At 47.2% G+C, this 24529-nt stretch overlaps 2 protein-coding genes across 2 annotated transcripts; both read left to right on the top strand.

Moving 5' to 3' along the window:
- The first annotated feature begins 952 nt into the window (after window positions 1–952).
- LOC128408785 (zinc finger protein 850-like) lies at window positions 953–15338 on the top strand. The gene is made up of 4 exons (XM_053378807.1): window positions 953–1094; window positions 3394–5224; window positions 10034–10091; window positions 12539–15338. The coding sequence occupies exons 1-4, from the start codon at window positions 1064–1066 to the stop codon at window positions 14363–14365; spliced, it is 3747 nt and encodes a 1248-aa protein (XP_053234782.1). The 5' UTR covers window positions 953–1063; the 3' UTR covers window positions 14366–15338.
- Window positions 15339–19555: 4217 nt separating this feature from the next.
- Window positions 19556–23918, top strand: LOC128409030 (zinc finger and SCAN domain-containing protein 30-like). The gene is made up of 3 exons (XM_053379204.1): window positions 19556–20540; window positions 21578–21701; window positions 22569–23918. The coding sequence occupies exons 1-3, from the start codon at window positions 19782–19784 to the stop codon at window positions 23375–23377; spliced, it is 1692 nt and encodes a 563-aa protein (XP_053235179.1). The 5' UTR covers window positions 19556–19781; the 3' UTR covers window positions 23378–23918.
- Window positions 23919–24529: the final 611 nt, after the last annotated feature.

The raw sequence follows: 24529 nt of genomic DNA on the forward strand, positions 1-24529 counted from the left end.
CCTAAACCCAGGGGTCTCAGGGCGGTTCACAGAATAAAATCAAGATATAAAACCACAAAACACATAATAAAAATGAAAACAACAACCCAATAGCCACCCCCTCTGTTTTATCCCCACAACAACCCTTACAGCGGTTCTCAACCTTTGGGTCCCCAGATGTTGTTGGACTACAACTCCCATCATCCCTGAGCTCTGGCCTTGCTAGCTAGGGGTGATGGGAGTTGTAGTTCAACAACATCTGGGGACCCACAGGTTGAGAAAAGCTGCTAGAGGAAGGCCAGAATGAGAGACCGTGACCGAATGAAGGTCACTCAAGCCCCATCTGCACTATACTTTTATATCGGTAGGATACCACTTTAAACAGCCATGGCGTCCCTCAAAAGATCATTGGAACTGCATTTTGTTAAAGGTTCCGAGGGTTGTTAGAGTACCCACAGAGCTAAAATCCTCAGGGTGGTTTAAGGAGAAACGCTTCTTCCCAAGGAAGGGCCTCCTCCAGATGCCATCTTACCTGGAAGTCCACTCCTGTGGTGGTGGTGCAGTTGATGGAGAGCTGGACTAAGACCTTGGAGACCACACAGCCATGATACTCACTGGGTGAGCTTGGGCTCAGTCACAATCTCTCAGCCTAAATTATCTCACAGGTCACACCCCTTGAACTTATTGGGGAAAGGTGGGATAAAAATGCAGCAATAAAAGAGGAGGAATAATGAAGGAATTGGGCCTTTAGTGTTGTGGCACCTACTGTTTGGAATGCCCTCTTGTTGATTATTATAAAGGGGTTGCCTCTGTTGTCTTTTCAGCATCTACTGAATATCTTTCTCAGTCTGCCACTGGATTGGATTGTGTGTGTGTGTCACTTGTTTGCTGCCCTGGGCTCCTTTGGGAAGAGGGATGGGGGTATAAATTTAATAAAGCAAAAAATTAAAATAAATTCTTCAACTCAGCAGGTTAAGACCCAACATGAAAGAGGTTAAAATGGAGAACCATGAAAAAGGAGCCAGGTTTCCTTGAGGTCTGAGGCTGGTGAGAGTGGACAGGCTCTTGCTGTGAGGATGATCTCATGTCCCATGACCAAACTGCAGTCTGTGCAGGTAAGGGAACAGGGAGAACCCACAGCTATTTCTCAAATATTTTCTGATGCCACAATATTTAGAGTATAGCTGTTAAGAGATGCTATTCAAGAGACTAGGGCTGTGTGAATGCTACACCTTTAAAGCACAGTCTTTCCCTCAGTGAATTCTGGGCACTGTAGTTTGTTAAGGGTTGCTGATAATTGTAACTCTGTGGGGTAGAAACTACAATGCCCAGAATTCTTGTGAAGGAAAGAACGTGTATTTCCTGTTTAGTGTATACACAGCCATATGCAATAAATGCCCCTTAAAGAGCCCTGAAGACAAGCTACAGACACACCATACATTTAAAGCACCTTTAAGGCACACGACTCCCTCCGAAGAAGTCTGGGAATTGTAGTTTGTGAAGGGTGTTGGGAATTGTAGCTCTGTTATGGGGAAACTACAGTTTCTGGGATTCTTGGGGGGAAGCCATGTGATTTAAATGTATGGTGTGTCTGTAGCCTTTAGGTGTCTTAGTACCATTGGCTTTTTTAAAAGATATACAAGCAGAATCATGTTGTTGTTGTTTAGTCGTTTAGTCGTGTCCAACTCTTCGTGACCCCATGGACCAGAGCACGCCAGGCACCTCTGTCCTCCACTGCCTCCCGCAGTTTGGTCAAACTCATGCTGGTAACCTCGAAAACACTATCCAACCATCTCGTCCTCTGTCGCCCCCTTCTCCTTGTGCCCTCCATCTTTCCCAGCATCAGTGTCTTCTCCAGGGAGTCTTCTCTTCTCATGAGGTGGCCAAAGTACTGGAGCCTCAGCTTCACGATCTGTCCTTCCAGTGATTTCCTTAAGAATGGATGCGTTTGATCTTCTTGCAGTCCATGGGACCCTCAAGAGTCTTCTCCAGCACCATAATTCAAAAAGCAGAATCATACTAAAGGGTTATGCCTACAAGGAACTTCCAAAAGGAACAGCTGTGGCAGAATCATCCTCCAAGGCTGCAATCTCACTTTCAGTTAATTCCAGCTAGAAACCTCCCTTGCTCCTTCTCTCTCTCTCTCTCTCTCTCTCTCTCTCTCTCTCTCTCTCCCCCCCCCTCTCTCTCTCACACACACACACTATCAATCTATCAGGTAGATATAGAAATAGCTCTGCAAACACGTCCCATCTAGCCACAGTAGGAAGCAGTTGGCCTCTGAACACCACTTGTTGGGAATCGCATTTGATGATCACTGTGAGAACAGGATGCTAGACTAGATGGATCACTTAACTTTAAAAATAAATAAATCCCTAACTGGCATAATAAAATAACACGAAAACAATAAAATAGCTTCCTGAGAACAGCAAATCAACATTACTGAAAGAGGAATTCAGAAATGGTAGGGACTGATCTTATGGGTCAAGGAAAGTCTGGGCGGAAAGGTACCTATTTGCAAGATTGCACCTGCTTAGAGATAATGAAGTCTTATATAAATTGTCTCAATAAACGAAGTGGCAGAAGTTTCTCCTCCTCCTCCTCCTCCTCCTCCTCCTCCTCCTTCTTCCCCCATTTGGCTTGGTTTCCCCAGCCACGCTGGTGGCTTCCAGCAAAATATAAAAAATAATAAAGTGTCAGAATTATGCTTCATGTGTGGTGGGGGAAAAGTCTTCCACAGTGCAGTGGCAAAGTCAGAAAATGTACGTTTTTGGCTCACTGCCGTGTGATACTCTGTAGGGTGCAGTGTCATGAGTAAAAATTTCCTCAGATCATTGATGTGCTATTACAGGGTCTCTTCAGGGGTAGGCAGTCTTTCAGGTAACCCGGCCTCCAAATTATTCAGGGCTTTTATGTGTGTGTCACAAAAGACCTTGAATGTGGCCTGGTAGCTGATGGACAGTCATTGCAGCTCCCTTAGTGTGGATATAATATGTATAATAATACTTAATAGTATTGTGAAGCTGCATGACACTGGTGTTTTATACCTGAAAGCTGGTATAAAAAGTACTTAAAAACAAATAAATAATAAATACCACTCAGCAATAGTCCCTTCAGAGTAGCTTGACTGTCTCACCTTGCCTCAGGCTTCGTGGTCACTAGGCCAAGGCTGTGTGCACATCATTTAAAGCACAGGGTCCTACACACCCAAAAGAATCCCAGAAACTGTAATTCATTAAGGCTGCTTGGAATTATAGCTCTGTGAGAGGCAAACTGAAGTTCCCAGGATTTTTTGGAGAGGAAAATGTGCTTTAAATGTATGGTGCGTATTCAGTCTCTCTCTCTCTCTTTGGCAATTGTTTCATGACCTCCGGATGTAGGGTGTCGACTCACAGCTGAATCTCTTTCCTTCAGATATGGAGTCTATGAATGAGGAAACTAACAGGACCCCAGAGCTGAAGAGCTCTGAGCTGAGGGAGCCACTCCAGGCAGCAGTGCAGACAGCCAAAGAGCAAGATACCCAGTGTGTTGTGAAGGTGGAAGCTGTTTTGAGACAACGGGTGGGAAATCCAGGCAGGATATTAAATAAGACGATTAAATGTTCAGAAAGCAGCAAAGACTTGGATGAAATCTCAGCCAAGGAGGCAAAAGGGAAGGATGAGGGACAAGTAACCTCAACAGAATGTGAGAACAGCTCCTACATTGCAGAAGAGAGGCCATATAAGTGCACAGACTGTGGGAAAACCTTCTGTAGGAATGCTAACCTTATTAGACATTATAGAACCCACACAGGGGAGAAACCCTATGAGTGCACCGTATGTGGGAAAAGCTTCTCTCAGAAAGGAAATCTTGCTATGCATGAGAGAATCCATGCAGAAGAGAAGCCGTACAAGTGTTTGCATTGTGGGAAATCCTTCTGTAAGAACGCCGACCTCCTTCGACACCAGCGCAATCATACAGGGGAGAAACCGTATCAGTGCTCCGTGTGCGGGAGAAGCTTCAGCATGAATTCTGACTTTATTATACATTTCAGAACCCACACGGGAGAGAAGCAACATGAATGCTCAGAATGCGGCAAAAGCTTCAATAAGAAATGTAACCTGGTTGCACATGCCAGGACCCATAGCGGGGAGAAACCGTACAAATGCTCAGAGTGCGAGAAATCTTTCACTACAAACTCAGAAGTCTTTAAACATTACAGAACCCACTCAGAAAACAAACCTTACGACTGCTGGAACTGTGGCAAAAAGTTCAGGCAGGAATCACATTTAGCCGCACATAGGAGAATCCACACTGGGGAGAAGCCATACGAATGCTCAGGCTGTGGGCAGAAATTTACTCGGAAAGGAAACCTCGCTCTTCACGAGAGAATCCACACAGAAGAGAAACCATATAAATGCTTGGAATGTGACAAATCGTTCCAAGCAAACTACAAACTTATTGCACATCAGAGACTCCATGCAGGAGAGGCTCCATATGAATGTCCGGACTGTGGCAAAAGCTTCATCCGAAAAGGGAGACTCACAGCACACCTACAGTTCCACTCAGAGAAGAAACCATATGAATGTTTGGATTGTGGGAAATCCTTTGTTATGAACTCCGATCTCCTTAGACATCAGAGAACCCACACGGGTGAGAAACCATATGAATGCTCAGACTGTAAGAAAAGCTTTAGCCGGAAAGATGGCCTTCTCAAACATATAATCATCCATTCAGGGGAGCAATCGCAGACGTATGAGAAACCCTATGGATGCTTGCACTGTGGCAGAAGCTACAATTACAAGCAAAATCTCATTATCTATATGAGAAACCACAGCGGAGAAAAGCCCTATCGCTGTTCAGACTGCGATAAGGCCTTTAATACAAACTCTGAGCTTACTAAACATCGGAGAATGCACACAGGAGAGAAACTGTACAAGTGCTCTGAGTGCGGGAAAAGCTTCAGCCAGAAAGGAGACCTCATTGTCCATGTGAGGATCCACACAGGGGAGAAACCATATAAATGTACCGACTGCGGCAAATGTTTTAGCCTTAGTTACCTTGTGATCCGCCACCAGCAAATGCACACAGGGGAGAAGCCGTTTCTGTGTTCTGAATGCGGGAAATGTTTTGGTATACGCTCAAAACTTATTCGGCACCAGTTGACTCACACAGGAGAAAAACCATACAAGTGCCTGGACTGCGGTCAGTGTTTCACTCGTAAAACGAACCTTTTCAAACATATGGCAGCCCATTCAGCGAAGAAGCCATAGAAATCCCCTGGAGCAGGCGTTGGGTTGGTCCATGATTGCTATAGTTGTATTCCTCACAAGTGAATGCACACAGAGCAAAGCAATTCATATTAATTTTCTGAAATATACTCTGAGTCGAGAGTGGATTTCATGCTCTTTATTCAGCTCATAGTGGTGAGGAGGAATGGAAGTTCCCCCAGAATGTCTGCTTTATATACATTATTTACACAATGGGCCCCACGTGATTGGCTAATTCCAGGATTCACCTGTAGGCCAATCAGGTTGTGGATTCACTTCCACCTGGAGCTGGATTGGGTAGCTCCTGTGGACCAATCAGACTGCTGCATTCTGAATCCTATTCAACTCAGTACATAACATTTTCCTAATGGGAAAAAGTTTCAATCTCTCATCAGCCTCAAAGTAGCTTATATGGCACAGTTAATTTTTTAAGAGCAATAAGATCCTTCAGGAAGCACTTCATAAGCAAGGGTCAGTTAAGGAATTGTGTACTCCAAAGGGAGGTAATTGAAATATAGAGCATAATCATAATAAAATACAGTTGTACCTTGGAAGTCATAGAATCATAGAGTTGGAATAGACCACAAGGGCCATCGAGTCCAACCCCCTGCCAAGCAGGAAACACCATCAGAGCACTCCTGACATATGGTTGTCAAGCCTCTGCTTAAAGACCTCCAAAGAAGGAGACTCCACCACACGCATTGGCAGCAAATTCCACTGTCGAACAGCTCTTACTGTCAGGAAGTTCTTCCTAATGTTTAGGTGGAAGTCGAACGGAATCCGTTCCGGAAGTCCGTTTGAATTCCAAAGCGCGGCTTCTGATTGGCTGCAGGAACTTCCTGCAGCCAATCGAAAGCCCCGTCAGATGTTTGGGTTCCAAAGAATGTTTGCAAACCGGAAGACTCACTTCCGGGTTTGTGGCATTCGGGAGCCAAAACGTCCGAGTACCAAGGCATTTGGGATCCAAGGTACAACTATATGTTCTATAATGATGAAATTATAGATCTTAAAACTGAAATATTTGTGTGAAAATGAACGAGAGTTATTCAGCAGGAACTAGCTTTGGAAGGCTACAAATGGATCTGGGCTAGGAGACCACTACAAATTATATCTGTAGATTGGAAGGAATATACATATATATCAATATGCAATATCAACAGTATCTGATTCTTTATTGACTTTCTCATACACACACATACTGCACAGGATATATGTTGACGATATGGTGGTCAGCATGCAGGTTGTTTACGTATATTTTGGAGTTAATTGGTAATTCAAACTTATTGCTTTATTGTCCAAAAAGTTATCTTAGAATGACCGGGTATTTATTACCAAATGATCCAATAATATTATTATCAAGCAATTTACAAGGCTTAGTGGTGGAGATGGATCTGGCTCTGGTTTTGTATTTGCTGAAAGCAGCAAAAAGAATTATTGCTAAAGCGTGGAAGACGAAATTGGCACCATCGATTCTGACTGGTCTGGAAAGTTATTGAATATCGTAATACTATTATTACTGATCATTTATTACTTGCTCTTAACCAGCAGGACCAACGGTAGGTTGCAACAATTTAAAATTCTGAAAAACAGTCAAAACAGATTGCAATCACAGGAGCAGGGAAAAACACATTTTGAGTGTCCAAGGCTGGCGTAAAGAGATGGTAAGGAAATACATGAACAAAAGAAAAAGGGCTCCTCCCAGAAAGAAGAGGGAAAAGGCAAGGAGAAAAAGGAAGTGCAAAGCCCACTGAGGGGAAGTTAGGGCTGGTCCTCTCCCCAACCAGGGCTGGATTAACTATTAAGCAGAATAAGGCCATGTTTAGGGCATCAACGTTAGGGAGGCATTACAGAAATTTTCCATTGCTGGATTTACCATGGGCCATATGGTGCAGCTGAACCAGGTTCCACAAAGAAGGCTCGCACAACAAATGGGGGGGGGGGGAAATGCATACTATATATACAATGATAAAAAATAAATATTAAGTGGAAGTATGCAAAAATAAACATTATTTTCACTGTAGGATTTGTTTCATTTCGGGTTGTTTTTTTTACAGTTTATTATTGTTCATATTGTTTATGAAGGACCAGGTGCACAGCCTGGGAGTCATTCTGGACTCACAGCTGTCCATGGAGGCGCAGGTTAATTCTGTGTCCGGGGCAGCTGTTTACCAGCTCCATCTGGTACACAGGCTGAGACCCTACCTGCCCGCAGACTGTCTCGCCAGAGTGGTTATCTCCCGCTTGGACTACTGCAATGCGCTCTACGTGGGGCTACCTTTGAAGGTGACCCGGAAACTACAACTAAGCCAGAATGCGGCAGCTAGACTGGTGACTGGGAGCAGCCGCCGAGACCACATAACACCGGTCTTGAAAGACCTACATTGGCTCCCAGTATATTTCTGAGCACAATTCAAAGTGTTGGTGCTGACCGTTAAAGCCCTAAACGGCCTCGGTCCTGTATACCTGAAGGAGTGTCTCCACCTCCATCGTTCAGCCCAGACACTGAGGTCCAGCGCTGAGGGCCTTCTGGCAGTTCCCTCACTGCGAGAAGCCAAGTTACAGGGAACCAGGCAGAGGACCTTCTCGGTAGAAGAAGAGTTGGATTTGATATCCCGCCTTTCACTCCCTTTAAGGAGTCTCAAAGCGGCTAACATTCTCCTTTCCCTTCCTCCCCACAACAAACACTCTGTGAGGTGAGTGAGGCTGAGAGGCTTCAGAGAAGTGTGACTGGCCCAAGGTCACCCAGCAGCTGCATGTGGAGGAGCGGAGACACGAACCTGGTTCCCCAGATTACGAGACTACTGCTCTTAACCACTACACCACCACTACCACCACTGGTAGTGGCACCTGCCCTGTGGAACGCCCTCCCACCAGATGTCAAAGAGAACTGCTACCAGACTTTTAGAAGACATCTGAAGGCAGCCCTGGTTAGGGAAGCTTTTAATGTTTGATGGATTACTGTATTTTAATATTTTGTTGGAGTGGCTGGCGAAGCCCAGCCACATGGGCGTCCTGTTCTCATGGTGGCCAACAATATGACTGTGGGAAACCAGCAAGCAGGACCTGCCCGAGCACAAGGGCCTTCTCTCCTGCAGTTTCTAGCACTTTGTATTCAGAAGAATTAGTGCCTCTGACAGTTGAATGCAGAGGACTTTGTGGAGGAGTCTGGTTGGCTGTGGTAAGCAGGATGCAGGATTCGAGAGGTTTTGGGTTGGATCCAGCAGCGCTCTGGACTCATATCCCCCCCCCAATTCTTGCCTGTGTTTTTGGGGACTGCGGTGCCATCTCACTTTCTTGTGTCCTTTATTTATTTATATGTATCTGATAAATATGGTTATTTATCTCCTGCCTTCCAAGACAGCTCAATGATGATGATAATGTTTGTTTTGTTTAGTCGTGTCCGACTCTTCATGACCCCCTGGACCAGAGCACGCCAGGCCCTCCTGTCTTCCACTGCCTCCCGCAGTTTGGTCAGACTACTATGATAATAGTAGGCTTCAATAATATCAAAAGTTGAAAACCTGTGGAGGCAAAACATCTAAAACCAGCATAAATGATTCATGATAGCCTTGGAGAAAAAGGAAGAATCTCCCATGACCTTTTTTAAAATCAGGAAAGTTGAGAGCTTCACATGAATGAGGCCACCACTGAGAAAGACTCCTTTCTGAAATCCTGTCATTGAGGCCAATACTGAACAGAATAGTCTTGACTCTGAATAAGGCAACTTCTTATGCTCTAACGCTACATATCTCTTATTATTCTGATATTTTATCAGATTCATTAAGTATGAACTTCTAAGAATTGTTGTGAAAAAATAATAAAACGTTTGGATTTGCAGCTTTAAATTACGACCGCACTAAAGTGGTGACATATTGAAGTGTGTTTATGATGCTGGTCCACTTTTTTATTTTTTTAAAGTAAAGTCATTTCATAATGTTTTGCAACATTGGCAGACCTGGTCAGTCCAGGATTGTCTCCCCGCAGCCCCACCCCCAGAGACTCTGTAATACTGGAACCCTTGGAGATATGTATTCCAAACCCCACAACACCATGGAGCTCAGAGGGTGATCTTGGTCCAGATGCAGAGTCTCAGCCTGGCCCACCTCATAGGGTTGTTGAGTGGATAAAGTTGGAGCAGAGCATGAACCATTTATGCCACCTCAGGCTTATTGTAGGAATGGTCTATTTGTCTGTCTATCATCCATCTATCCTGTAAACCACCCTGAGACCCCCCAGGTGTAGGATGGCATATAAATTCAATATCTATCTATCTATCATCTATCTATCTATCTATCTATCTATCTATCTATCTATCTATCTAATAAATGCAGTGAATCTTAATTAGATGCCTTAGGTCCACAAAAGGTTTTGGGTTTTTTTTAACCTAGAATTTCCCCTTTTGCTTGTGATGCAAGAGTTTAGGGCATTTTTGGCTGCAGAGTTGTATACACAGGCGAGAAACTGCTCATGCAGCCCAGAGGGTCATAGAATCATAGAATTGTAAAGTTGGAAGGGACCCCAAGGGTCATCTAGTCCAACCCCCTGCAATGCAGGAATCTCAACTAAAGCAAAACAAAACCAGCACTTCTGAATTTTGCTTGGTTTTGTTTTTTGTTTTTTTTTGGGGGGGGTGTTTGGACAAGCCATAGACAAACTAGCACAGGGCACAGAGTGACAGCACCAGCAGCCGTGAGCTTTTTGCCATGCAGACTTCCAGAAGGCGTTAAAGTGAGAGAGAGGCTTGTTCCTAGAGAGGCCCCGGGAATGCTAGGAAAGGCAGATGGGGAAAGGGCCTATTCCTGACCCGCCTCCTTGGTCCAGGGGAGGGCAACTTTTGAATGGCTGCAGGAGGAGGAGGAGGAGGTGAGTTGCCTTGCTCCAGGAGCCTGTTTCGGCAATGCAGAGCAAGAGGGGAAGGGTGCCCGGAGGGGACAAATTTAGGAGGAGAAAGAGCTGCATTCTGGTTTCATATGGATAGGGAATAGGCGCCTCTCTCCCCTCTTTCTTTTGTAAGCCAGTGGCAGAGCACCTGCTTTGCATGCAGAAGGTCCTGGTTCAAGCCCCGGGGGCACATCCTGGGAGGGTTGCCTGAAACCTTGGAGCGACCTTGCCAGTCATTGTCCTGAGCAACGTGGACCGGTGGTCCTGTGCTCCTTATCAGGGTTAGAAACTCCAATATATAAGCTAGGTGCCAAATGGCTCCTTAAACCAAGGTGGCAGTTGCCAAAATGGAATGTTTTAGTTGCCCTTTTGGGGGCAAGAAGCCTCTAAAGTTTTTTATTTTTCAAATGATGAACTGACTGTGACTGATTCTCAGATAAATATCTGGCTAGTTCAGATGACAGGCTAGGTTAAGAGCTTTGAGAACTTAAAGAAGAAAAGCCGTTTGATCCAGGGACAGTCCACAGAGATACAGCCATACCTCGGGTTACAGATGCTTCAGGTTGTGCTTTTTCGGGTTATTGACGTGCCAAAACCCGGAAGTACCAGAATGGGTTTCGGCGGCTGCACATGCGCAGAAGCGCTAAATCGTGCTTTGCGCATGCGCAGAAGCGCTGAATTGCAAATCGCTCGTGCGCAGATGCGGCGCTGTGGGTTATGAACGCTGCGGGTTGCGAACGTGTCTCCCGCACGGATCATGTTTGTAACCCAAGTGTCCACTGTATTGCCCTATTCCGACCTCTTTTTCTTAAGGGTGACTGCTCCTGCTCAGGCTGCACAGAAAAAAGCAACTGGGTGCCAGAAAGTCATTCTGATGGTGCAGATATAATATAACTAATAGAATTTCACAGTGTTTGGTGAAAACAGTCCCTATCGAATGATCCCCAGATGGTGGAGATGTCAGGCACCATCCTGGTGCCCATATGTTATTTGTTTGCTTGTTTGTTTCATTTCTATACTGCTTTATATTTTTAAGAAAAATCTCAAAGCGGTTTACAGCATATTAAAACATCAGTAAAATAATCCAGAATCAAACATTTCTGAAGAAAGTCAAATGTAGAGTATACAGTCAAAGCAACATAATTAACAGAACTAAAATATTATCTTAAAGATTTCAAAATAAAACATTTCAAAGGAAGTCAACTACAGAATACATTTAACAGTAACAAAGTTAACAAAAATCTTATTTTAAAAAAATAACAATGCTAAGTGGAGTCAAATATAAAATGCACATTTAAAACAGCATAACTAACAAGAGAATAAAATATTATCATAAGCATGACACAGCTGTTTGGCAGGCAGAAAAAGATGGGGGGAAAGAATCCAATAGGGGTTTGTTGTTGTTATTTTTTTCAAAATACAGTCCTTCCTACCACATGGTCTGAGGAACCGGCCCACGGCTGAAAAAGGTTGCTGACCCCTGGGCTAGTGGCAAAGCATAGCCATCAGGGTGAGTAGCTACTGATAGCTTTATCCTCCCTGAATTTACCTAACCCTCTTTTAAAGCCATCCAAGTTGATCCTACGCATACTAACTTGGAAATACCTCCCAGAGCAGGATGCGGGTGGCACTGTGGTTTAACCCACAGAACCTAGGACTTGCCGATCAGAAGGTCGGCGGTTCAAATCCCTGTGATGGGGTGAGTTCCCGTTGCTCAGTCCCTGCTCCTGCCAACCTAGCAGTTCGAAAGCACGTCAAAGTGCAAGTAGATAAATAGGTACCGCTCCGGCGGGAAGGTAAACGGCGTTTCCGTGCGCTCCTCTGGTTCACCAGAAGCAGCTTAGTCATGCTGGCCACATGACCTGGAAGTTGTACGCCAGCTCCCTCGGCCAATAAAGCTAGATGAGCGCCGCAACCCCAGAGTCGGCCACGACTGGACCTAATGGTCAGGGGGTCCCTTTACCTTTACCTCCCAGAGCAATTTCCCAAGTTCTCTGGGAAGGAAGATTGATAGTTTTAACTGCTCGGGAAATTGTAGTTCTGTGGGGGGGAATAGAAGGTCTCCTCTAACAACTCGCCCCAGCATGGGCAGAGGACAGTTCCCATGATTCTTTGAGAGAGGCCACAGCTGTTAGGAGTGGCATGTATGGTGTGGATGTGGCCTCCAATTCTCATCATAACATCACAGAATTGTAGAGTTGGAAGGCACCACAAAGGTCCAACCCCCTGCAATGCAGGAATCTTTTGGCCAGCGTGGGTCTTGAATCCCTGACCCTGAGGTTAAGAGTCGCATGCTTTACCAACAGGGCTTATCAGCATTGCCAATGATCAGGGGTGACAGGAGATATAGTTAGCAACATCTGGAGGACCTTCGGTTTTGCAACCTCCAGATTTAGGACTCACGCAGGAATTTTTCTTTCTTCTATAAGGAAACTCTGAGCAGAGAAGATGGCCAGGATCATGTGCACAAAAGCCCTTGGCTAAGGAAACAAACGTGGGACATCTACCAAAGAGAGGGTCCCTCAGCATGGAGTGAAGGCAGAAGGCAAAGGCATCCAGAAACAGACATGGATGAGCCCATTCTGTGTGCAAAAAACTTCAAAGATTTAGATGCCATCGCAGCCAAGGAGGAGATTGAGAAAAATGGCAAGCAAGTGGCTTTGGCCGAATGTGTGATGGACTCTCCAAGTTCTACATGCACCCACATGGAAGGGAAACTACATAAGTGTCCAGACTGTGGAAAGTCTTTCAGCATGAATTCTCACCTTATTAGTCATCAGAGAACCCACACGGGGGAGAAACCGTACGGATGCTCAGCGTGTGGTAAGAGCTTCTCTCAGAAAGGGCACCTTGCGGTCCACGAGAGGATCCACATGGAAGAGAAACCGTATAAATGCTCAGAATGTGGGAAGTCTTTCTGTAAGAACGCTGACCTCACCAGGCACCACCGAAACCACACCGGGGAGAAGCCGTACAAATGCGCCGATTGCGGAAAGTCGTTCAGCATGAATTCCGACTTCGTTAGGCATTACAGAACCCACACGGGAGACAAAATGTACGAATGCTCGGACTGTGGGAAGAGCTGTGGAACGAAGAGCCACCTGGTCGCTCACCTGAGAATGCACACTGGAGAGAAACCGTTTGCCTGTGCGGTCTGCGGGAAGAGCTTTTCTCAGAAAGGGAACCTTGTCATTCATCAGAGACTCCACACCGAGGACAAGCCCTATAAGTGCTCGGACTGCGGGAAGTCCTTCTGTAAAAACGCCGATCTGGTCAGACATCGCCGAAACCATACAGGGGAGAAACCATACACATGCCTGGAGTGTGGGCGGTCCTTTAGTATGAACGCTGACTTTATCAGGCATTACAGAACCCACACGGGGGAGACACAGTACAAATGCTCCGAGTGTGGCAAAAGCTTTAGCAAGAAGTGCAACCTGGTCACACACGTGAGAAGCCACACGGGCGAGAAGCCCTACAAATGCTCAGCGTGCGGGAAAAAGTTCTCCCTCAAAGGGAACCTCGTAGCCCACGAGAAAACCCACACGAAAGAGAAGCCGTGCAAATGCTTGGACTGCGGGAGGTCCTTCAGCGTGAACTCTAAACTCGTTGAGCACCAGCGACTTCACACACGAGAAAAACCATACGAATGCTCGGACTGTGGCAAAAGATTCCGCTGGATCGGAAACTTCATGTCGCACATACAGTTCCACTCGGGGGAGAAACCCTACGAGTGTTCGCTGTGCGGGAAATCCTTCATTATACAACACGACCTTGTTCGGCACCAGAGGACCCACACGGGAGAGAAGCCCTACAGATGCGCGGAGTGCGGGAAAACGTTCAGTCAGAAGGGGAGCCTTGTTGTACATGAGAGAATCCACACAGGAGAGAAGCCGTACAAGTGCGTGGATTGTGGGAAATGCTTCAACCTCAGTTCTTGCCTCATCCGACATCAGCTAACCCACACGAGGGAGAAACCCTATAAATGTGCAGATTGCGGGAAAAGCTTTGGCGTCAGCTCTCGCCTCCTCCAACACCAGCAGATCCACACAGGAGAGCGGATTCATAAATGCTCGGAATGCGGGAAGAGCTTCGCTCACAGAAAAACTCTTGTCAAGCACATGCAAACACACACACAGGAGGAGAAGCCACAGACTTGCTTGGTGTGTGGGGAAAGTTTCATGGACCCTCCTGCTTTTAGCCAGCATAAGAGAGTCCACGCTGAGGAGAACTCCTATGAAGTCGCCATGTTGTGACAAGCATTTGCGTATCGGCCTTTATAGAGGAAATAACCCAGAGGTAGAATGAGGATCTCACATCAGATAATATTCATTAGAAGGGAGGACTTTTAAATGCTCTGATTGTGGAAAGAGATCATGAGGGATTTTTTAATTTATTTAGTAAGGAACAAGTATCTTTTTTGTGGTAGATGAGATCAAAATTCTTTCAGTCTGCTCCCTTACCTGAACACCACCACAAGGGCTAACGGAGAACCACCTTGCCCTGAGGGGAGAAGGAAGAAAACAGCCTGAGGACTGCTGTTACTCTGGTCAGGGGAAGTTATGGTTTGAAGCTGTTGCGTCACCAGTGATTCCATTTGGACTTAATTTAGATATTTTGCTAAATATCTCAAGTATTGTCTGTCTTGTTAGAAATGACAAACTGGTGGTTTTAAGACGACTTCTAAGGTATTCCTGATATTGCTGTGGCATAGGAGCCAATTTCTAGGAGCCAAGGTGTCTTCGCCCCCCCCCCACTCCATAAAATATTTCAGGGGGCTGGGTCCCCCCAAATTTGATGGGCATCGCCATTGAAATGGTGTGTGCACACCACATCATGTGATTAATTATGTAGGGCAGGGCTTACCTGCCTCCCCCATGTTTTATTCAAGCTAGAACCCCTGTGCTACAGCAAGGAAGCCCTGAGGCTACATATTTGAAAAAAATATGCTTTTTATATTACAAGACTGCCTTCTGAAATAGCTTTGTTTTTTACTCACTTTTATAGGTAGTTAGGGTGGTTCAATTTTAGGTAACGTCCAAAACCTTCCCTGTTTTAATCTGTCATTTGTGTGGATTGTGTGTGCATTGACACAATTTAGTTCAGTTTAGGGAAAGAGAAATTGGAAGCCACTTCATTGCATAGCTGACACAGGAAAGACATTACATTAAATAATTGGGTATAATGTGTCCTGTAACACCATTAAAAGCTTACTTCCTTTTTTATGAATATCAAGGGTCATTCTCGAGATCAGGCTGCAATCCTATACACCAGGGCTTTCCAAACAGCGTGTTGCGACACTGGTGTTTTGGCTGCAGTGTGTAGGTGTGTCGCATGAACGCTCCCCGCACTCCTCCCGGGGCTGGAAAAGGGTTAGCTTAACCTTTTTGTTTCACCGGCAGCAGCTGGGATGGGGGAGGAGCAAAGCTCCTGTTGTTTAAACCATAGTTTAGTTTAACTGTGGTTTAAAGGAATGTGTGAACCAGGCTGCCAGCAATCCCTGGCAGACAGCTGATATTCTGAGGTCTATGACATCTGGACCTGGAGTTGGCAGAACCATTGTCTTCCTTTGGCCCTTCAGATGCTGCTGAACAACAAGGATGGATCTGAGGCGAGTTGGATCCTAACAAGAGCCTCACACTGGGCTTAAAGCTCCTGAATGGTCAGATGCCAAGAGGGTTATTAAGTTGTGGGTGAACATATCAGACGACACAGCGATTCTTCAAACAGGTCTTGTTTATTCACAGGCCAGAACTGAACTGAACTGAACTGAAGGGTTCAGCCAGTCTGCTTATATAGAGCTCCACTACAACGCAACTGTAACAACTTTCTATAACTATCCAATCACTGAACGTCACTTTCAATCCCTTATTTGCATATGTGGACCTGAGTGAAAACTATCTACAGTATCCCCCTGCTGGCCCAGGGTGAGAACTTCAGTACATAAAAAGGGTAATATTAAGTCTTTGTATAAATGCATGAAATGTTTCTTGTTCAAGCTAAAGACCAGGCAAATGCCTACAGGAACAAACACAAACATATTATTTACCCCCGTCCTTTCTTCTGAGAAGCTCACAACAACCCTGTGAGGTAAGTCAGGCTAGGAGAGACACAATGACAGATTCGGTGAGCTTTCCCCAGGTCCTAGGCTCCACCTACACTATACATTTAAAGCACTACCATGCCACTATAAACAATCATGGCTTCCTCTAAGGAATCCTGGGAATTGTAGTTTGTTGAGGGTGCTGAGAGTTGTCAAGAGACACCCTGCTCCCCTCACAGAGCTACAATTCCCAATGTGGCTTAACAGTCAATTCCTCTTCCCAGGGAGTTCTAGGAATTGTAGCTGTAAGAGGTGAGCCAGGGTCTCCTAATGCAGCATCCTTAACAAACTACATTTCCCAGGATTATTTGAGGGAAGCCACGCCTGTTTAAAGTGGTATGATACGTCTTTGAATTTACAGTGCAGATGGAGGCCTTATTAGTGCAGCCCTGTAACCTTGACTTTTTAAATACAGTGGTACCTCCGTTTACGAGCTTAATCCATTCCAGAAGTCCGTTCTTAAACCAAAACCGTTCTTGAGCCGAGGTCCACTTTCCCTAATGAGGCCTCCTGCCGCCGGTGCCCTTCCACCTTTCGGATTCCGTTCTCAGACTGAGGTAAAGTTCGCAAACCGGGACAGTACTTCCGGTTTTGCGGAGTTCGTAAACTGAATTGTTCCGAACAGGACTGTTCTTAAACAGAGGTACCACTGTACAAAGTTGGCAGCCTAAATCCTGCATCCTGATGTGCACAGTGTTGGGAATCATATCGTAACACAGAGATCACACAGGTACAGAGAAGCAAACTTTAATACAAATTAAAATACAAATTATTCTGCCTTGGTCAAAACATACCTGGAATACTGTGTCCAATTCTGGGCACCACAATTTAAGAAGGTTGTTGACAAGCTGGAATGTGTGCAGAGGAGGGCAACCAAGATGATCAAGGGTCTGGAAACAGCCTTATGAGGAACGGTTGAAGGAACTGAGTATGTTTAGGAGTGTGGTGTAGTGGTTAAGAGTAATGGACTCGTAATCTGGTGAACCGGGTTCGCGTCCCCGCTCCTCCACATGCAGCTGCTGGGTGACTTTGGGCCAGTCACACTTCTCTGAAGTCTCTCAGCCCCACTCACCTCACAGAGTGTTTGTTGTGGGGGAGGAAGGGAAAGGAGAATGTTAGTCGCTTTGAGACTCCTTAAAAAGTAAAGGTAAAGGTACCCCTGCCCGTATGGGCCAGTCTTGTCAGACTCTCGGGTTGTGCGCCCATCTCACTCAAGAGGCCGGGGGGCCAGCGCTGTCCGGAGACACTTCCGGGTCACGTGGCCAGTGTGACAAAGCTGCATCTGGCGAGCCAGCGCAGCACACGGAACGCCGTTTACCTTCCCGCCAGTAAGCGGTCCCTATTTATCTACTTGCACCCGGGGGTGCTTTCGAACTGCTAGGTTGGCAGGCGCTGGGACCGAGCAGCGGGAGCGCACCCTGCAGCGGGGATTCGAACCGCCGACCATGCGATCGGCAAGTCCTAGGCGCTGAGGCTTTTACCCACAGCGCCACCCGCGTCCCCTTGAGACTCCTTAGGGTAGTGATAAAGCGGGATATCAAATCCAAACTCTTCTGGAAAAGAGGAGACTGAGAGCCATCTTCAAATATCCCAAGGGCTATCACATGGAAGAGGGAACAAGCTTGTTTTCTGCTGCTCTGGAGGGTAGGACCTCTGATTCAAGTTATAAAAAAGGAGATTCCAACTAAATATCAGGAAGAACTTTCTGATAGTAAGAGCTGTTAAGACAGTGGAACAGTTCCCTCAGAAGTTGGTGGACTCTCCTTCCTTGGAAGTTTCTAAACAGAGGTTGGAGGGTCATCTGTCATGGATGCTTTAGCCGAGATTCCAGCAGTGCAAGGGGTTGGACTGGATGACCCTTGGGGTCCCTGCCAACTACGATTCTGTGATTCACTGCAGCAATTGGCAGCATTCTCTCTCTCTCTCTCTCTCTCTCTCTCTCTCTCTCTCTCTCTCACACACACACACACACACACACACACACACAAAAGACCTAAACCGCTTTTGGAAGAGGCATCACAACAAGCAGTTCTGTTGTGAAATGCAAACGAAAACAAGCCCATGCGCCAAAACGCATCCGTGAAACAGGCTGGAGAAGAACCACCTGGGATCTGACCCACACAGAGAAGGAGCTTCTTGTGTTTAAATGGTTAAATCCAGCAGTCGAGATCGGGGTTCCTAGAGAGGAAGGGGAGGGGGGAAATTTGGGGAGGGGGGAGTCGGTGGGATGTCGCTACCATAGAGAGGTCGGGGGTGGGGAGCTCGTGCCTTTTCCGTCCCCTCTATCCGGAAAGCGAAATGGCTCTCTGGATGCAGGCGGGAGTTGGAGGCTGCTGAAATCCAAGCAGCGGTGAGCCGAAGGTGCAAAAAGAGAAATGATGTCGGATGTGTGTGTATGTATGTATGTGTGTGTATGTGTATATATATATCCATCCAGCTTTTATATTGGGGGGGGGAGCGTGGGGATGCAAAGAGAGGGTGGAAGAACAGAGAGGGGGACCCTTGCAGACCCTCCGCCGAAGGGATAGGAAACTGGGGAGACTGGCTCTGGTTGTAACCTGCCATATGCCTATTCTTGCATTGCAGGGGGGTTGGACTAGATGACCCTCAGGGTCCCTTCCAACTCTGTGATTCTATGTAGAAGTCAAATTACTTGTCCCTCCAGCCCCTGCCTTTGCCAGCCTGGTGTCTTCAGCTCCAACTTCCATCAGTCCAAAATCCCTTGACAGAGGGAGGTTGTCTGTGTTCACATCTTTAAAAAAACCCATTGGAAAGTAGGATCTCGATGATTAATTGCTACTTATTGCCCTATGCGGCTTAGGACCCACGTACCTACGGGACCGCCTCTCCTGGTATGCCCCGCGGAGGACCTTAAGGTCCACAAATGACAACATTTTGGAGGTCCCAAGTCGCAAGGTGGTTAGGGCCTTTTCAGTACTGGCCCTGACTTGGTGGAATGCTCTGTCACAAGAGACTAGGGCCCTGCAGTACCTATTTATCTACTTCCACTTTGACGTGCTTTTCAACTGCTAGGTTGGCAAGAGCAGGGACCGAGCAACAGGAGCTCACCCCGTTGCAGGGATTCGAACTGCTGACCTTCTGATCGGCAAGTCCTAGGCTCTGTGGTTTAACCCACAGCACCACCCCCGTCCCAGTCATAGGTATATCAGTATTCAAATCTGAATTGTCAAATTCTGTTATTAGTGTTATTATGGTTTTTGTTGTATGTGTCTTTTGCGGTTGTTGTTTGAATTGAAAAAATGATTAAATGTTTTTTTAAAAAAATATTAAAAACAGTTTGAAACAACTTAACAGATTGCTCTTGTTTTCTTCCGACAGGAGGAAGAAGCGCTTGGATATCCCATCCGCGACCAAGGGTAGCTCCCAAGTGCCGTTGCGGAGATAGCTCTGCCCTGTATCCCTCTGAACTGTCCCTGTCATACTGCAGTAGCTGGGTGCACTAATCCGATTGGCTGGATTCCTCTCCTGCATTAGCCGTCAGGGCGGAAGCGCTGCTCTGAGTTCGAATTCCATCTACCCTTCCCAACTGCGAGAGCCCCAATTCCCAAATGGCGGAAGGGAGGGAGGGGGAGCTGCCGGCCCCAGATCTCCACTTCCAGGCGGCGCTGGAGCAGGAATTGAAGCTGGGAGTGAAAACAGAGAGGAAGGACCCGGTGGGTCCCAAGTCTGAGATGGGATCCAAGGGACCGAGGAAAAACACCCACCCTGCTGCTCAGGCGGGACCTGCGGGGTGCGAGGGCCTGCAGCAGGTCTGGGAGGCCCAGTGGCAGGCCTTCCTCAAGGCGATGGAGTCACCCCACTCCGAGGCGGGGAGCTCGCAGCTGGCGGAATTGGCTCCCTGGGCGGACCTGAGGACTTCCCTAGCCCCTTTTGAGGCCATCACTGCAGCCAGCCAGCCTCCAAAAGAAGGGTACGTCCTTCCGTTCCTCAACGGGGCGAGTCACCAGGTCCGTGTCAAGCTCGATCTGAGAGAAAAGGGCCCCTACACCAAAGTAAAGGAGGAGAAGGAGGCCCTCAGCACAGAGGGCCACCGGCAACGCTTTAGGCAGTCGCACTGCCACCAGGCTGAGAGCCCCCGCCAGGCCTGCAGCCGGCTCTGGGAGCTTTGCCGCCAGTGGTTGAAACCAGAGAGACGTACCAAAGAGGAGATCCTAGACTTGCTGGTCTTGGAGCAATTCCTGGATGTCCTGCCTCGAGGGATCCAGAGTCGGGTGAAGGATCAGGCTCCTGAAACCTGTGCCCAGGCGGTGGCCCTGGCAGAGAATTTCCTGCCGGCTCAGGCAGAGGCAGGTAGTTGGGAAGAGCAGGTGTGGCTGTTTCCTTTCTATTATAATAATGATAATAATAATTTGTACTTCGAAATATGCACAAATCAAAGTCAACAAAGTTTCCAGTCTAAGACAGTCATACCTCATGTTATGTCCGCTTCATGTTATGTTCTTTCAGGTTACGTCCTGCAATGACCCGCAAGTACCGGAAAGGGTTACTTTTGGGTTTCGCCGCTTGCGCAAGCGCGCAAAATGACAGCATGCGCAGAAGTGGCGAATCACAACCCGTGCATGCGCAGACGCGCCGCTGCGGGTTGCATTCTTTTCATATTGCGAATGGGCCTCCAGAACGGATCCCATTCGCAACCAGAGGCACCACTGTATTTCCAAAATTTGTGTTGTAGTGATTCACAAAAAACGCCCATCTCTCAACAGACGACGTATTGTCAAATATACCATGCCTCTTATGAATCAAATCAATTGATTTGTGCATTTTTGCAAATTTAAGACATTTCCATAGGCATTCCCATATAATTGGAACCTGATAATCTTTACACTTTCGAGCCCAGACTGCTCTGGCAGCCATCACAAAGGTTGCTTTTGTTTGTTAGTTGGTTTGTTAAAAGGCTGTTGTTTTGCAGATATTTCCCCCTCAATCAAATAAAAAATAATCAACTGGGGGAGAGTTTTCTCCTGTCATTGAATTTATATGATGCAGGATTTGTCTCCAAAGGCATGCTGACACTCCCAACAGCATATACATGATGTTTGCATTGTCTGTTAAAACAACTTCAGACATTTAAACCAAGTATCCTTATAGGAAGCTGTTTGTCATGTCAAACAATTGATACATCTTGCCCAGTTATCACAGTGTTCTTCAAAACTTGGGCCTCGGATGTTGTTTGTACTACAAATCCCATCATCCACAGCCAGCTTCGCCAACAATGAGGGATGATGGGATTTGTATTCCAGCAACTCCTGGGGACCTAAGCTTGAAGAACACTGGTCTACACAAAGTATGTCTAAATGCTGTGAATAACACAAATCATTGAACAACATGACCCCTGCTGTTTCAGGGCCCGGGTCTCTTTCAGAAGGTGATTGTGAATGTCCCAGATGAGGCAACTACTTTGGGTGATGCAGGCAGGCAGATCTGGAATGTGGTGAAACATGAGTGTGGAGGAAATGCCAGCTCAGGGGGTAAGTAATATAATAATAATAATAATAATAATAATAATAATAATAATAATAATAATAATAGAATTTATACCCTGTCCATCTGGTCTGGCGGGGTTTCCCCAGCTACTCTGGGCGGCTGTCAACAGATTAAAAACAGAATAAAACATCAAACATTAAAAACTTCACTAAACAGGGATTACCCCATGCTAACTGTAGAGCATTCTATAGTAGGGGAAATACCACAGAAAAGGCCCAATTTCTTGTTGCCACCCTCCAAACATCTCTGGGAGGGGGGACATAAAGAAGCCTCAGCTGACAAGCGCAGGGTCCAGGTTTTTTTGTATGGGAAGAGGTGATGATGATGAAGATGGTGACGATTTATACCCCGCCCATCTGGCTGGGTTACCCCAGCCACTCTGGGCGGTTCCCAACAGAATATTAAAAACACAATAAAAGATCAAATGTTAAAAACTTCCCTAAACAGGGCTGCTTTCAGATGTCTTCTAAAAGTCAGATACAGTCATAGCTCGGGATGAATACCCTTCAGGTTGAGCGTTTTCGGGTTGCGCTCCCCAGCGACCCGGAAGTAACGGAACGTGTTACTTCCGGGTTTCGCCGCTCATGCATGCGCAGACACTCAAAAAGACATCATGCGCATGCGCGGAAGCGATGAAACGCGTTACATTCGCTTCAGGATGTGAATGGGGCTCCGGAACGGATCCCGTTTGCATCCAGAGGTACTACTATAGTTGTTTATTTCCTTAACATCTGATGGGAGGGCGTTCCACAGGGCGGGCGCCACTACCGAGAAGGCCCCCTGCCTGGTATAATACCTGATACCTAAGGTGTTTATGTTCTTATATTTTATCTCTCTCCTTCTTCCTTCAGGTAAGCAGTATGTGATGCAGAAAGAGGATCACAGGCAAGAAAGCTCTGAGCAAGAACCGCTGGAGGAGAGAGAGACAGCCAATGGGCTCAAGCCCTGCAAGCAGGCGGGATCGAATGAGGGTCTGTGTGGGCCATGGAGGCAACAGCAGGCAAGCTGTCCGAGGCAGAGGATGGACCAGCTCATTCCTAGCGTGGGCCTTTACCAAGGACTGAGTGGTCTTCTTACCGGGGAGAGGCCTGTGACCCTGACCGGATACAGACGGACTTCTGACTCCAAGGCGAGCGAGAGGACCGAGGCAGAAGAGAAACCCTTCAAATGCGTGGAGTGCGGGAAGGCCTTCCGCACAAAGGACAAGCTCATCCGACATCACAAGACCCACACGGGAGAGAAGCCGTACGGTTGCTTGGACTGCGGCAAATCCTTCAGCACTAAGTACGGGCTGTTCCGGCACTACCGAATCCACCGGGGAGAGAAGCCATATGGGTGCTCGTACTGTGGCAAGTTCTTCCGGATGAACTACGACCTCATCCGCCACCACCGGGTCCACACGGGGGAGAAGCCCTTTGAATGCTCGGACTGCGGGAAGTCCTTCGGCATGAACTCCGACCTCGTCAGACACCAGAGGATCCACACGGGGGAGAAGCCCTTCCAGTGCTCGGACTGCGGGAAAACCTTCAACGTCAAGGGCAGCCTCGTCTCCCACGTCCGGATACACAAGGGCCTGAAGCCGTACAGGTGCGGCGAGTGCGGGAAATGTTTCAACCAGAGTTCGAAACTGAAGGCCCACGTGAGAATCCATGCGAGGTAGAAGCATGGAACAAACGTCCCTGACTCTGGTAGTCCTGGACCTTCAGCAATCGCTCGAGTCTCTGCACGATCGTCTCCTCCTGTACGGATTTTCCTGGATGCGGATGAAGGCCTTACTCTGAGCCCTTCTGGGAAGTGAAGTGGTGCAGTTCTGGGATTCAGACCATGACAACTGTGAAGTGCTCTGCCCCAAGAAGTCTACTAAGCCTCTTTGCCAGCTAGCTGGTCTAGACGCTCCTATTTCCGAGGGCTGGTGCCAGTGGAGACTAGTCCGTCAGAGCGAATGGGACACTGTCCCACCAACCTCAGTCTAGCCTTTCTCATGATACATAGTGTCAGGAGCGAGCCCACAGTCAATCACACCGTGCAAGTTGCCATTAACTCTTGAATAGCAAAAACATGATCTGCACCAACTTGGCAGAGTGTCAGGCCTAATGAGCACAGCAATGCATCCCTGGTAGGTCTTGTTCCCATGAAGAAGTTGCTGAGATTGAAGGTTCCTGCCTCCCCATAGCTGCTAAATCCCCTCCTCTCCAGGGTTTTCCCCAATCAATTGAAGACTAAGTCTGTTCATCACCACTCTCTCCTCCGCTCATTGCAGCAGGAAGGGGAGAAACCCGAGACACTTCCCCAGCCTGACCCTTCTCTACTTCTTGGCTTCCCTCATCCCACCTTCCTGCTTTGGCTTCTGCCCCTGATTCTGGACTGCTCTCTGCCTCTGCCTCTCCCAGCTCACTAAGCCCTGTTGCTTCCTCAGCTTCTGACACTTTCTCTTCCCAGTCTTCTCCCTCTGACCACTCATCGTTGTCCCACCACCACTCCCCAGGCTCTGGGTCTTCTTCCCACTACTGGGGAATCCTGTTTCCCAAGTGGATGCCACTGGGAAGCCCATCAGCCCTCTTCCAATTGTTGCTTCCCGGCAACTAGTGTCAACCAGAGGCATGTGGCCTCTGATCCTGGAGGTGGCATGCAGTTATCATAACCCCTGGGAAATGAATTCGTGTCTATAAGAACAATTATCCATAAGTGCACCTCGCGCAGCATACATCCTGAAGTAGCATTGATTGGGGAAATCCAGTGGCAGGGGAGCCATCACTTACTAAGGCCAGGAGTGAGTGAGTGTGTGTGCACGCGCGCTAATAGGTGGCCCTTC

This window comes from Podarcis raffonei, chromosome 2 (assembly GCF_027172205.1).
Source record: "Podarcis raffonei isolate rPodRaf1 chromosome 2, rPodRaf1.pri, whole genome shotgun sequence".
In the NCBI taxonomy this organism is placed as follows: Eukaryota; Metazoa; Chordata; class Lepidosauria; order Squamata; family Lacertidae; genus Podarcis; species Podarcis raffonei.

Bases quoted from the DNA above. Each gene is read 5' to 3' on its own strand.
- LOC128408785 (XM_053378807.1), top strand. From the start codon at position 1,064: ATGTCCCATGACCAAACTGCAGTCTGTGCAG. The intron at 1,095-3,393 runs GTAAGGGAACAG...TCTTTCCTTCAG, and splicing joins CCAAACTGCAGTCTGTGCAG to ATATGGAGTCTATGAATGAG. The intron at 10,092-12,538 runs GTGAGTTGCCTT...TTCTTCTATAAG, and splicing joins TGCAGGAGGAGGAGGAGGAG to GAAACTCTGAGCAGAGAAGA.
- LOC128409030 (XM_053379204.1), top strand. From the start codon at position 19,782: ATGGCGGAAGGGAGGGAGGGGGAGCTGCCGGCCCCAGATCTCCACTTC. The intron at 20,541-21,577 runs GTGTGGCTGTTT...CTGCTGTTTCAG, and splicing joins CAGGTAGTTGGGAAGAGCAG to GGCCCGGGTCTCTTTCAGAA. The intron at 21,702-22,568 runs GTAAGTAATATA...TTCTTCCTTCAG, and splicing joins AGGAAATGCCAGCTCAGGGG to GTAAGCAGTATGTGATGCAG.